Source organism: Hemiscyllium ocellatum, chromosome 2 (genome assembly GCF_020745735.1).
Source record: "Hemiscyllium ocellatum isolate sHemOce1 chromosome 2, sHemOce1.pat.X.cur, whole genome shotgun sequence".
In the NCBI taxonomy this organism is placed as follows: domain Eukaryota; kingdom Metazoa; phylum Chordata; class Chondrichthyes; order Orectolobiformes; family Hemiscylliidae; genus Hemiscyllium; species Hemiscyllium ocellatum.
Window position 1 is genome coordinate 122,623,933 of NC_083402.1, and position 14,816 is coordinate 122,638,748.

A 14,816-nucleotide genomic window follows, 5' to 3' on the forward strand; every position below is an offset into this window, starting at 1 on the left:
GTTATCCAAAAAGAGTTAGAAGAACTCGATTGACAACAAACAAACAGAGGAGAGAAATAAACAAACCGTCACTGTTAAAAACAGAAAAGACTCATTATACAGGTGGCATCTGTTTATTAAAATGATCAGACATGAGGAGGGAAGCAAGATCATAAAAGATTAACTGGAATTACAAAAATTCCATCTGCCTCTTTGCAAGATGAATCGAACTGGTCATTTGAGGGGCAAGTCAGATAAATACATAGGAGAGAAACCCGAGAGAGGGAATCTTGAAAGAATGAGAACGAGTGTGGTGGTAGCAGGCTCTTGTAGGCCACAAGACCAGCAGATAGACTGCATTCTGTGCTCTAAACACGGTCACAAGTCAAAAATTAAAGTAGATTAGTGTTGCAAAAAAAAAATCAATTCCTGTCAGCCATCACACATCTTGAATCTGACTTCTTGTCATTGCCTTTTCTCGTTAGCAATCCTGATTTCCATGGAACTGCTTCGATAATTAAAAACTCTGTTTATTTCAGGACCAGTCTAGAAATATTATAACATTAACTTTCTTTTCAGCATTATTCAAATACATGTTGCTGAAGTTTTCATCTTGCACACAATCAGGACTGCAAGAGATTGTTGCAATTGCCTTGATATGAAAGATAAGTCAACAACATGCCTCCCTTTGCTATAATATCCAAAAAAAATGCTTTTATTTTTAAGCGAAAAGAGTTAAGTCAACCAGCAGTAAAAAGTACCTTTTCTTGTCAACAATTCTTCCTGAAGAATGAGAGGAAACATCTGAAGGTGGTGATCTCCTTTCTTCTGGAGGTGGTGAATAGGAGGGGTTTGATTCAATTTCAGAAATATCTAAACCAAAACAGAACTTTTTTTAAAGAACTATATACACAACTTCCTTGAATACACCATGCGTGATCAATATAAACTCAAACAGAAGGTCAGTTGGATAGTGTTTACACTATTATCCTAGAATCAAAGAATCCCTACAGCATGGGAGTAAGCCATTTGACCCACCGAGTCCACAGCAACCCTCTGAAGAGAGTTACACCCAGACCCATCTTTTGTAATCCTGCATTTCCTATTGCTACCTCACGCAGCCTGCACATCCCTGGACACCATGGGCAATGTAGCGTCGCCAATCGTCTGTGTGTGTCTGTCTGTGTCACAGACTAGGGAGGAGTGTGCCGTGGGTCAGTATCGTACTGAAACAGACTGGGACTGTGTGTGTGTGTGTCAACGGGAGCACCCAGAGAAAACCAATGCAGACTCCAGACAGCCAATCACCTGAGGGTGGCATTGACGTTCCAGTGCTAACCACTGTGCCACACTAAAATCATACATTAGGGTGTATACATTAGGAGAAGTGCAGAAATACCTAATTTCAAGTGATCGAAACAATTTCTACCACAAGGGATTGTTGAGCAAGGTGCAATTTTTGTATTTGTCCTGATGAGTGCAAGGTGAAAAGTTTCTGCTACATTCCTCTCTTCAGTAAGATTTTAACCAGCAATTAAAAATGAAACCTGGGGCCTCAGAATACTAGCCCAGTGACGACACCACTACACCATCATCTCCCCATTCTAACAAGAGAATTCAGCTGGGCAGAGTGCTAGCGGGAGGTATAAGTGAGCAACAGATTATCCCCAATCACTGACGTTTTTTATTTTTGACCAGGGTGTCTCAATTAAACAGATATTGACAAGTCTACACTGTAAATCACAAGTGACATTATGCTACCGTTATTGCAGCAACACAAGTTTAACTTGGAAAGCACTCCATTTTGTGCTGACGCAGTACAAATAGAGCTTTCTCAAATATTCTGTAGTCATAAAGTCAGAGTGTCATTCAGCACAGAAACAGACGCCTCAATCCATCTTGTCCATGCCGACCAAGTTTCCCAAACTAAACTTGCCCCACTTGCTTGTGTTAGGCCCAGATCTCTGTAAACTTGTCCTATTCATGTGCCTGTCCAACTGTCTCTTAAAATGTTGTAACTGTACCTGTATCTAGCACTTCCTTTGCCAGTTCATTCCACATACGAACCACACTGTGACAGAAAAGGTTGCCCCTCAGGTCCTTTTTAAAAATCGCTCTCCTCTCAGGTTAAAAATAGTTTTGAACTTCCCCATTCTAGGGAAAAGATCTTTGTTATTCATCTGGTCTATGCCCCTCATGATTTTACAAACCTCTAAAAGGTCACCCCTCAACCTATGTTCCAGTGAAATAAGTCCCAGCTTATCCAGCCTCTCCTTATAACTCAGACCCTCCAGTCTTGGCAACATCCAAGGTAAATCTTGTCTGAACCCTCTGCAATTTAGTAATATCCGTCCTATATCAAGGCAACCGTAACTGCACACAGTACTCCAAAAAGGCGGGCTTACCAATGTCCTGTACAACCTCAAAATAATGCCCCAACTCCTATAGTTAATGAAGACAAGCATGCTAAATGATCCTTAACCACCCGGTCTACCTGCAGCGCAACTTTTAAAGAACTGTGTACCTAAATTCCTAGCGGTCTCTAGTTGACAACACTACTACTCAGGGCCCAACCATTAATTGTAAAAGTCCTGCCCTGGTTTGTTGTAGCAAAATGCAATAGCTCGCATTTATCCAAATTAAATTCCATCAGCCACTCCCCTCAGCTCATCGACTCAATTGATCAAAATCCCTTTATGACTTTCGACAATCTTCTTCACGGTTGACTATACTGCCAATCAATCCTCATCACTAAAGTTTCTCATTCCTGGAAGTGTTCTTGTAAATAATTTCTCCACTCTCCCAATGCATTCCCATTTGGAGGTAGCAGAGAACAATGAAATAAAAAGCAAAAGGTGGTGGTGAAGTAGTCAAACTAAACTGCACTCACTCTGCACAGCTCACCCATTTGAAAGCTGAAATACAGTTTTGTCAGACAGTTTGATACCCTATCATTCTGGTCAATAAGCAGAAACACGAAACAGGCTGGGGGAGGGTGGTAGGGGCCCTTCTCTACAGTGGGAGGATCTGACAGAGGTTTTAAAAATTATCAAGGGTTTAACAGAACTAATGAACAGACAACAGTTTCACTTGTTAGGGAGACCAGAACTAGAGACCATCAATAAATAGTCATCATCACTATTCAATCCAATAGGGAAAGCAGGAGAAAACTCTTTATTCAGAGTGTGTTGAGGAAGGGGTGGCTGAGGCAAATAGCATTTGCTGGATAAGCACGAGGGAGGAAAGAAATGGGAGGATGTGCTGATACAGAGATTAAAGGGGGTGGGAAGGAAGCTAACGTGAAGTACAAATACCAGCATGAACCATTTTCAGTGTTGTACATTCTTTGTGGCAATAGAAATTTCAACAATCAGATAAGGAAATAATTTCATCCTTTAAAGTGAATTCACCAGCTGGATTTATTGACTAGAACAGGTAATGGTCGCACAAATCAGAAACAAAAAAAAATTAAAATGCTTCTCGTCTTCTATCCTTATTGGGTGTGCAAGCATTTAAACTGGTTATTTCATGAAGACTTCTTCTAACTGCCTATATTTTAAGCACAGTAATGAGACAAACAATAAGTGACTGGAAATAATTCTTTCTTACCTACATTACCAAAAATGCTACACTTGCAAGGCAGCAAGATAGTAAACAATGCTAATCAAAAATATATTTGAGGAAATGTTATTTCCATGAACACAAATCAGTAACCAACAAAGTAGGAACCAAATATTTCAAAACAACAAAAATCAGCTTTTGGGACACTTCCTGTAGCATGAAGCTAAACAATTGTTTAGCTAATAATGGAAAGGAATTTTTGTTATTAGTCTAAAAAGAATTGAGGGAGGAAATATATTTGCTGTATAATACTTTTGAGAGTTGGAAAAAGTCCCAGAAGTCACCGAATGGAATTCCTAGAGCAATAAAAATAGTCAGTTGTTGCCTGCCATATTTATCGATTATTAAAAAGGTCACTAAATGACAAAGGAGAAAAGACACTGGACATGCCTTTAGGACTGTTTTCCAGATCAGTACATTTTTAGTTCAGAAGTAGAATTTCATCTGGAGGTCCAGATCTGCATGAAGTGAGGAAGTAGGCATGGCAAGAGGAAGAATGTGATAACCATAATCTTCAGAACGAAAAAACTGAAAAGGGAAGAGGTTTCAAATATAGACAACCGCAAAACAAATGGTTTAAAAAAGATGCAGTTGCACTTTATCCACAGTTAGAATACTTTAAAGAAGAATGCCAATAAGATTTTAAAAATAAAAAGTGAAACCAAAGATTACAGCGCCAGAGACCCGGGTTCAATTCCCACCTCAGGCAACTGTCTTGTGTGGAGTTTGCACAGTCTCCCAGCGTCTGCGTGGGTTTCCTCCGGGTGCTTCGGTTTCCTCCCACAGTCCAAAGATTTGCAGGTTAGGTGAATTGGCCATGCTAAATTGCTCGCAGTGTTCGGTGAAGGGGTAAATGTAGGGGAATGGGTCTGGGTGGGTTGCTCTTTGGAGGGTCGGTGTGGACTTGCTGGTCCAAAGGCCAGTTTCCACACTAAGTAATCTAATCTAATAATTAAAATCCACACCAGCACTTACACTCATTTGGCACATTTGTTATGAAGGTGTAGAGTTGTACTGTACCTTTAAAAAGGGAGAGAGGAAGCTAGCAAGGACTGACTGAAAGCACAGTGTCCTGAACGGGCAAAAATGTAACACTTGGTCAAAACAAATAACAAAAATTCAAGTTCAGCCAGTTTAAATTGTGCCCCAGATACTAAAATCCAATCGGATTTGAACTTCACTACTTAGGATGATATCAAAGCAATGAAATGATCTGATGTGTTGGGGTATAAAACCAGACATTTTGAACAGTTAGGAGAACTGCCAAGAAAACCAACAAGTATAGATGCTAGCCAAATAGCTGCCTGAAAGGTACCTGTTCATATGAAAGACCTGAGGAAGCAGAATACTGAAGAAAAAAGACAACAGAGAAAAATCTGCAGAGGAAGATACAAAGAGAAGATTTGACAGCTAGCTGGTTTTGAAGCTGGAATTTTTTTTGTAGCTCTTAAATCGGGTTTTTTTTTTTAAAAAAAAGACCAGTATTGTAGAGTGTGAGGTAAAAGATACGTTTAAGAGAAAAGAGTTGTAAATATTTGTTTAATGTTTTTGACTTAAAGAATAAAATTGTTAATTTTTACTTTAGTGACCTCTGGGATAGTTGAAATTTAACAGATTACAGCAAGAGGTGAGTTCCTCTGTCTGTCAGGTTTAAATTAGCAGAGGGGTGTACCCAGTGTTATTTACATTAAAAGTAACAGTTTTAACATAAAATATTCCAATGTTTTTCAGAGGAGTGGTACCAAACAAAATCAGACAAAACCGCTGCGATATTGTAACAGATGCTTCAACATTCATTGGTGTTTGAGGTTTCTTTGGGTCTGTCTGTTAACTCATCTCTGTCCTGTGTGTTGCTTGTCAAGCCAGAAACTAACTAAATTAAAACAGGCAGCTAGAAACAAGAACAGCACTGTTGGTCTGATCTCTGCACAACATGAGCCAGTGACCAGTACAAGGTAAAAAAGAAACATTCTTAGTATGTGAGGGTACTGCCAGGGCTAGAGGAGTTTCTATAGTATAGAGGAGTTTCTTCTTGAGCACACAGTTTGGTATCCAAGAGGATACTAAAATTATAACAGGCTTTCATAAATGAGTAAACTAATTCCACTAATTAACAACTTGCAATTAGAAGACATAAATTGAATAGTGAAGAAACATGAAGAGAGCGGTTGTAGGAATGTGTATTCTCTACACAAAGAACGTTAAGGTGCATGGCAAGCTAGCAGAAACAAGTTCCACAAGAGCTTTTTAAAAAGCTGAACAGTCAAAAATGAAGGGCATGGGACCAAATAACTCCTGTTTATGCAACTACAATTGTATTTGTTTGGGAGGTGGGGGGGGGGGGGGGGGCGGGCGGAAGAGGGTTGGTCGAGTTTTAAAAGTGCTGCTTAAAACAAATATTTGATATTAATATCATTTTTATACAAATCTGAAACAATAAATGGAGAACAAGTTTAATTTTTAATACACTATCTTAAAACATCCAAACAGTCCTTTTCTTTAGATCTACAACATACTGCATTTATACATACATGGATTTAGTCTTTCATTTTTGTGCTTTCTAAAAAAAACTGGACTGAAATGAGAAAGTTGTTTGACAAACTAGTGTTTGAAAGCAGTTAAGCAGATACCCATGGCAAGCATTGTAAGCTGGAACTGAAATTCAGATTGCAGATGATTCAGCCAAGGATATGGTACTAATGCAACTCTTATTGATCACCAGAAGCTGATTGGCCAGTGGATGAATGACCGTTACCAATGGCAGAGATCTTGCCAATAACTGTGCTTGTGTTGCAGGAGGCTGAGCAGCTTGGAGCTGAAGGCAGAGCACGAGCGCATGTGACAGAGAGAGACAGAGTGTGAGTAGTTAGTGCATGAGGTGTGATTGAGGGTGGGCATGACAGAGACAGACAGACAGAGCACGTGTGAGAGCATGCGACAGTGAGACAGACAGACATAAAGTAGTATGCAGATATTCTCCCAGCCTTGCAAAGAAAACCTCAATTCAAATCTGAAGAAAACCCCGTTACCTTTCCTGGTATCAACTGCTGTGCACTGACTTTTGAATTGATAAATCAGAGGCAGAGATATTTTCTAAGTGAATCAGTCAGCAGTTCTTACAAACAAGTGAAAGCTTCCAGAGAAAGATACATCTGAACAATGAAGGGGTCTGGCTAGCTGAGGGTGGATCATTTCAACACTGGAACCTGGAAGCAAAAACCAAATTGAACCAACTTCCTGGTTTCTCTACTCCAGAAAAAATATACAAATAAACAAGGTGAATAAGGAGGGAGCTTTAAGGAGATTAGAGATTTACTTAATGTTATATGACAGTGATTTATACCCCTGTACAGTAGTTACTTGTAATAGCCAGAAACCCAGTCAGTGCTTCCTATCAAACTTGGGTTGAAAAAAAATCAGGGAAATTTGAGTAGTGTATACTTTAAAAACAACTTTTAACATTTGGTGCAACTCCGGAATTGAAAAGGCTCAATTAACAGAGCGCAACATAAGGTATCTTCACCATTAAAATGTTTAAGCCACTTTACAAGAGCAATGTACAAAATAAAACAAAGGCACTGAGCCAGGAGAAGAGTGGGACATGCAGCCAAAGAGGTAGAACTACAGGAGCATCTAGAGACGCCAAGGGAACTCCAAAACTCCGAGCTGCCGACTATTAGAAAAATTAGTAATACACAGAAAATTCTGATCTGGAAGATCAGACAGATCAGGGGATTGTAGGAAACATGAAGAGAACAAAGAAGGGATCTGAACACGAGGAAGAGAACCTTAAAACATTGCTGCATTCCTGAAGCAGGAGGAGTCCACATAAGTCAGTGAGCACAGGATGGTGCCGGGTGAATGAGGCATTTATAAAAATAACAATCTGACCTTCAGGATCAGAATCACTATCGTCCATGGGCGGGATGCTGATCAATGTTTGTTTACTGTCTCTTTGGACAACAAGCTGTAGCTTCCCTCGTGATCTTTCAATCAATTTCCGGGCATCTGCCAGGGACATGTTTTCAGTCACTGTTCCATTGATCTGTAAGAAACAAAAATAAAATGAAGCTGACTACTATAACATTCCCCGATTTGTTATACAGATGTTGGATATTGATGGAATAACATACATTAGACAAGTTAAGAAATTATTGAATTATTGCACATTAATTATCCATTAAACTCATAGTAGAATATTACTAGATAAATGCCTAATTAATGACATAATAATTTTTACCACAGCATCAATCAATTTCTCCAGACTAGAAAGGCAAACATTTTAAATTGTTCAATTCCAATAGTACATGCAGTAAATCTTGAGAATTATTAAAACGTTTTAAATTTTGCTAAAGTTTTTCCTTCAGGAGTATGTTTTGTGGCAAAGATAATTTAACTGCAGACTGGAGTGAGTGGGAGACCTATCTGCCTCCTTTTGGAAAGCCCCACCAAACAAAATGGCTCTCAGATTGTTTAAGTGACCCAGCCATGGGACCAAGATTCCAGAGGATTGAAGGTCCACCCGACAACAGCAGCCAGCCAGACACCAGCAGCTTTGCTGGATGCCAGTGACACTGGGTAGGCAGTGACTGCTGCTGGCTCACACAGTTAGTCAAGGTCCACTATCATTGCTGGATGCCAGGTCACAGGGAGAAATGAAGGCAGTAGGAAAGGGCTGAAGTATTAACAGGAAACATTGGGTTATGGTCAGCAGCTGACCCTTATCCCATCTTCCTGCTACCCGTGCCTGGGGCGACATGGTGGCTCAATGGTTAGCATTGCTGCCTCACAGCACCAGGTTAGATTCCAGCCTCAGGAAACGGTATGTGGAGTTTGCACATTCTCCCAGTGTCTGCGCAAGTTTCCTCCAGTTTCCTCCCACAATCCAAAGATGTGCAGGTTAGGTGAATTGGCCATGCTAAGTTGCCCATAGTGTTCAGGGCAGTGTACGTTAGGTGTGCTAGTCACAGGTAAATATAAAGGATAGGGAATGGGTCTCGGTGGGTTACTCAGAGGGTCCACGTGAGCTCTTTTGGCTGAAGGGCCTGTTTCCACACTGTAGTAATTCTAATTAGAATTCTGTCCAGAATGCCTATGAATGAACAACCTGCCCGAAGCCCTACGAGCAACCCTGCATGGATTTGTTCATCATAATACCAGTGGTAATGGGGTGAGCTCCATTACGTGAATACCAACTGTCTTGGCATTCATGTTGCAAACTTAAAATCCCACCTCTCTGCACTCCTGCCTAACATACATGGGACATAGGGGGCATTAGGTTCCACCTTTCGTTCTTTTATTCTCTCACGATCCAATCTTGCTTCCTCTCTTTATTCCCGATTTCTCTCTATCCACCCGATTTTCAGCTCAATCCTTAAATCTCATTGGTTAAGGAGTGACTGATGACCCAGTCATTCACCAAGGTCCTCTAAGTTCTTGCCACACATTATCAGCTCTCACTCCCAGCTGTTACACTGCAAAACATTGTGTGTTGAAATAAACTGACAAGACACATTGAGATATTTCCCAGTACAGCATGATCTGACCCTTCAGTTTTGCAAGCCATACCAATAAGACTCTTACTGCTACATATGGAAATTTATTATGGGAATAAACAACAGGAATAAATTATATTAAGACACAGAAGTAGGCCATTCAGCCCATTATGCCCACAGCGCCATTCAATGAAATCAGACCTGATCCAACACTCCTTTCCAGCCTTATCCCTATAATCCTCAATTCCCTTTTGGATGAAAACATCTCTCAATTTTGAATACACTCAAGAACCCAACCTCAACAGATGATGAGTTCCACAGATTCACCACTCTTGAAAGAGATTCTTCACCTCTCTTAAATTGGTAACCCCCTTAACATTGAATTGGCAGGACAGAAGGAACTTATTTTTCTGCTAATGTTGTGAACATCAAATGTCACGTGCAATGGAAAATGTGAATATAATTAGATGCTACTAAGTATCACAAGACATGAATACTAGAACAAGTGAGGGGTGAGCAAAACAGACATCAAGAATTAAAATAGAAAATTGTTAGAATGGACTTGAAAACACTGAGAATTCCTATTGTACTAATTCCAAGAACACTCACAAAAATCACTAAATACCAAAAAAGGCAACAAATTTAAAGATTACTTTTCAATGTTAAAAGGATGATATACTTTCAGTTTTCCTCACTCCGGAAGAGCAGAATAATTGGCTCTGTTTTCTTTTGAAAGTGAACCCTAATGTGCGACCTCATGGGAGTCTTCGAATTATGACGGGGAAACGAGTGGAAGATGTGGTGTTTTATTTTGCGGAGAAGGGAGGAGGGGCAATATTTAAACAAGATAGTTACTGATAAGTCCAATAGGTCATACAAGAAAAAACAAAAACTGCCACCCAAGGAGTGGTGAGAATCTCCCCACTAGGTGTAGCGAAGGCAACTGACATCGTCTTCTCTAACTTCGCATTGATCACAAATGGAGAGGAATGCTATTGGTTGGAGATGAAGAGAGTGGGAGGAAAAGTTCCATGCAAGGTTTTATTTTCCAGGATCAGCTCGGGCAAATGGCCTGTATGCATTGCAAAATTCAATGAAATTCAGAAGCAAAGCCCATTTTCCACAAAATTAAAAAAGAATTTCCAAACTTAAACTTGCCTTGAGAACAATGTCACCTTCTTCTAAGTTTCCATCCTTTGCTGCCAAGCCACTTCCAGTCATCTCTTTAATGAAAATCTGGCTGCCCAATCGAAGGCCATATTCTGTTGGATACAGTTGAGAAAGGTTTAAAATATACAGCAACATAATAAAGCAAAGACGGCAGATGCTGGAGATCTGAAACAAAAATAAAAATTGCCGGCCAAACCCAGGTCTGGCAACATCTTTTAGAATAGATTGTAATTGAATGTTACGTTGAGGTGATGTTGTCCAACTGCACTTTTTGTTCTAACCGCCAATAAAGCAGACTGACAGAGATCCACTTACAGAGAAAGTTTATTAGAAACCATTCTAAATCGCTCTCTCCCTACAATCAGTTTGTTCTAGATTGCTCCATCTCTCCAAAGGTTTCATACTCAAAACTACTATTTTGCTTATTAAAATAAAACTGCACATTAACACTTTGATATGACACCTTCCCTTCAATTGTTTTGTTATTCACTCATGGGATGTGGGGGTCACTATCCGGCCAGCACTTATCATCCACCCCTAGTTGCCCTGGAAAAGGTGGTAGGGATCTGCCTTCTTGAACCGCTGCAGCCCACATGTTCTAGGTAGACTCTCAATGCACTTAGGGAGGGAATTCCAGGGTTTTTACCCAGTGACAGTGAAGGACAAAGGGTGCTTAACAGCCTGGTATGGAAACTACAGAAAGTTGAATGCACAGCCCAGACCATCAGAAAAGTCAACCACACGTCCATGGAGTCCATTTACACTTCACGTTACCACAAATAGGCTGTCAAAGACCCCTCTCACCCCAGTAATGCTCTCTTCCATCAGGGAGAAACTTGAACACACATACCAAAGTTCAAGAACTGCTTCTTCCCTGCAGACATTCAGCTGCTCAATGGACTTTCTAAATTTCAAATAATGTTAATCGTGTTCATGTTGATCTTACTTTGTGCACCTCCTGTGCGGTTATAGCCTGTCTATGCCTCAGTCTAAGCACCCTATGCTTAGTAAATCATTGTTTACTATGACCTGCCTGAAAAATGTGTTGCTGGAAAAGCGCAGGTCAGGCAGCATCCAAAGAGCAGGAGAATCGACGTTTCAGGCGTAAGCCCTTCTTCAGGAATGAGGAGGTGTGCCAAGTACTGCTCCCAAAATGAAGCTTTTCATTGTACTTTAGGCACATGTGTTAGGCCACTGTTGGAATATTGTGTGCAATTCTGGTCTCTTTCTTATTGGAAAGATGTTGTGAAACTTGAAAGGGTTCAGAAAAGATTTACAAGGATGTTGACAGGGTTGGAGGATCTGAGCTAGGGAGAGGCTGAACAGGCTGGGACTGTTTTCCCTGGAGCGTCGGAGACTGAGGGGTGACCTTATACAGGTTTACAAAATTGAGGAGCAATGAATAGGATAAATAGACAAAGTCTTTTCACTGGGGTCGGGGAGTCCAAAACTAGAGGGCATAGCTTTAGGGTGAGAGGGGAAAGATATAAAAAAAGACAGAATGGGCAACTTTTTCACGCAGAGGTTGGTACGTGTATGGAATGAGCTGCTAGAGGAAGTGGTGGAGGCTGGAGGCATTTGGATGGGTATATGAGTAGGAACGGTTTGGAGGGATATGGGCCAGGTGCTGGCTGGTGGGACCAGATTGGGTTGGGATATCTGGTACGCATGGATGGGTTGGACCAAAGGGTCTGTTTCCATGCTATACATCTCTATAACTACGTAATTACAATGTATCACATCAAATATATTCCCAAGACAAGAGGGTGAGTGGCTTGCAGGGGAACTTGTAGGTGGTGATAATTGTCCTTGTTCTTCTAGATGGAAGTAGTTGTGGGTTGGGAAGGTGCTGTCTAAAGTTCCTTGGTGATTTGCTACAGTATGTTTTGTGGACAGTACACACTGCTGTTACTATGTATCAGTGGTGGAGGGATTGGATGTTTGAGGAAGTAGTGCCATTCAAGCAGTGTGTTGTTCTGGATAGTATCAATTGGAGTGTTATTGGAGCTGCACTCAGGCAAGTGGAGAGTATCGCATCACATTCCTGGCTTAGGCTTTGTAGATAGTGGACAGCTTTTTGGGAGAAGTGGATACTGCAGATGCTGGCGTTTTGAGTCAAGATTAGAGTGGTGCTAGAAAAACACAGCAGGTCAGGCACCATCTGAGGAGCAGGAAACTCGAAGTTTCGGGCAAAAACCCTTCATCCAGCAGCACTCTAATCTTGACAGCTTTTGGGGAGTCAGGTAGCGAGCCTCTGACCTGCTCATGACCATCCATATAAATACAGTGTTTGTCAGTTGAGTTTCTGGTCAATGGTAAATCCCAGGACATTGATAGTGGGGGTTTCACTGATTGAAACACCACTGAATGTCAAAAGAGCAAAAAAAATGGTTAAGACTAAAATTGGGCCCTTGAAGACAGAAACAGGGGAATATATTACAGGGAACAAAGAAATGGCAGAAGAATTGAATTGGTACTTCAGATCTGTGTTCACTGGGGAAGACATAAGCAATCTCCCTGAGGTAACAGTGGCTGAAGGACCTGAACTTAAGGGAATTTATATTTGCCAGGAATTGGTGTTGTAGAGACTGTTCAGTCTGAAGTTTGATAAGTCCCCAGGGCCTGATGGTCTACATCCCAGGGTACTGAAGGAGGTGGCTCGAGAAATCATGGATGCGTTGGTGATTACTTTCCAGAGTTCGATAGATTCGGGATCAGTTCCTGCAGATTGGAGGGTAGCTAATGTTGTACCACTTTTTAAGAAAGGTGGGAGAGAGAAAGCAGGAAGTGACAGACCAGTTGGTCTGACCTCAGTGGTGGGAAAGATGCTGGAGTCTATTATAAAGGATGAAATTACGACACATCTGGATAGTAGTAACAGGATAGGTCAGAGTCAGCATGGATTTATGAAGGGGAAATTATGCTTGACTAATCTTCTGGAATTTTTTGAGGATGTAACTCGGAAGATAGACAAGGGAGATCCAGTAGATGTAGTGTACCTGGACTTTCAGAAAGCTTTTGATAAAGTCCCACATAGGAGGTTAGTGTGCAAAATTAGGGCGCATGGTATTGGGGTCAAAGTACCAACTTGGATGGAAAGTTGGTTGGCTGACAGGAAACAGTAGTGATTTTGGAATGACAGGTAGTGACCAGTGGGGTACGGCAGGGATCAAAGCTGGGACCGCAGCTTTTTAACAATATATGTTCATGATATAGAAGATGGTATTAGTAATAACATTAGCAAATTTGCTGATGATACTCAGCTGAGTGACAGGGTGAAATGTGAGGAGGATGTGAGGAGATTACAGGGTGACCTGGACAAGTTAGGTGAGTGGTCAGATGCATGGTAGATGCAGTTTAATGTGGATAAATGTATGGTTATCCACTTTGGTGGCAAGAACTGGAAGACAGATTACTACCTAAATGGAATCAATTTAGGTAAAGGGGCAGTACAAAGAGATCTGGGTGTTCTTGTACACCAGTCAATGAAGGTAGGCATGCAGGTACAGCAGGTAGTGAAGAAGGCTAATAGCATGCTGGCCTTCATAACAAGAGGGATTGAGTATAGAAGCAAAGAGGTTCTTCTGCAGCTGTACAGGGCCCTGGTGAGACCACACCTGGAGTAGTGTGTGCAGTTCTGGTCTCCAAATTTGAGGAAAGTCATTCTGGCTAATGAGGGAGTGCAGCGTAGGTTCACGAGGTCAATTCCTGGAATGGCAGGACTACCTTACATTGAAAGACTGGAGCGACTGGGCTTGTATACCCTTGAGTTTAGAAGACTGAGAGGGGATCTGATTGAGACATATAAGATTATTAAAGGATTGGACACTCTGGAGGCAGGAAACATGTTTCCGCTGATGGGCAAGTGCCAAACCAGAGGACACAGCTTAAAAATATGGGGTAGACCATTTAGGACAGAATTGAGGAGAAACATCTTCACCCAGAGAGTGGTGGCTGTGTGGAATGCTCTGCCCCAGAGGGCAGTGGAGGCCCAGTCTCTGGATTCAATTCAGAAAGAGTTGGATAGAGCCCTCAAGGATAGTGAAATCCAGGGTTATGGAGATAAGGCAGGAACAGGATACTGATTAAGCCATGATCATATTGAATGGTGGTGCAGGCTCGAAGGGCAGAATGGTCTACTCCTGCACTGATTGTCTATTAGATTTCCTTATTGCAGATGGCCATTACCTGGCATTTGCATGGTGCAAATGTTGCTTGCCACTTGTCAGCCCAACCCTAGATATCGTCCAGAAACAGTTGTATTTGAAAATGGACTGCTTCAGTATTGGAGAAGTCATGAATGAACGCGAGGGATGCTCACAGAAGACTGCACAATTCTAACCTTCTGATGAAGGGAAAGTTATTGATGAAGCAACTGAAGGTGGTTGGGCCTAGGACATGACCCGGAAGGTCTCCTGCAGAGATGCCCTGGACCGGAGATGACTGATGTCCACCAACCACAACCTTGCTTTTTGCCAGATCTCACTCCAACCAGAAAGTTTGCCCCCAGTTCCCATGGATGTCAGTTTTGCTAGAGTAGCTTATGCCACA

The 14,816-nt window shown here is 41.4% G+C and overlaps 1 protein-coding gene across 5 annotated transcripts in view; it reads right to left on the minus strand.

Moving 5' to 3' along the window:
• tjp2a (tight junction protein 2a (zona occludens 2)) overlaps nt 1-14,816 on the minus strand; it is a 140,292-nt gene that overhangs the window by 39,416 nt on the left and 86,060 nt on the right. For all 5 annotated transcript variants that reach the window (XM_060839695.1, XM_060839686.1, XM_060839677.1 and 2 more), the window contains 3 exons: nt 10,254-10,357; nt 7,492-7,645; nt 741-852 (listed from right to left, as the gene is read on the minus strand). In XM_060839695.1, the coding sequence (XP_060695678.1) occupies nt 741-852; nt 7,492-7,645; nt 10,254-10,357 (370 nt within the window). The remainder of the gene's footprint in view (nt 1-740; nt 853-7,491; nt 7,646-10,253; nt 10,358-14,816) is intronic.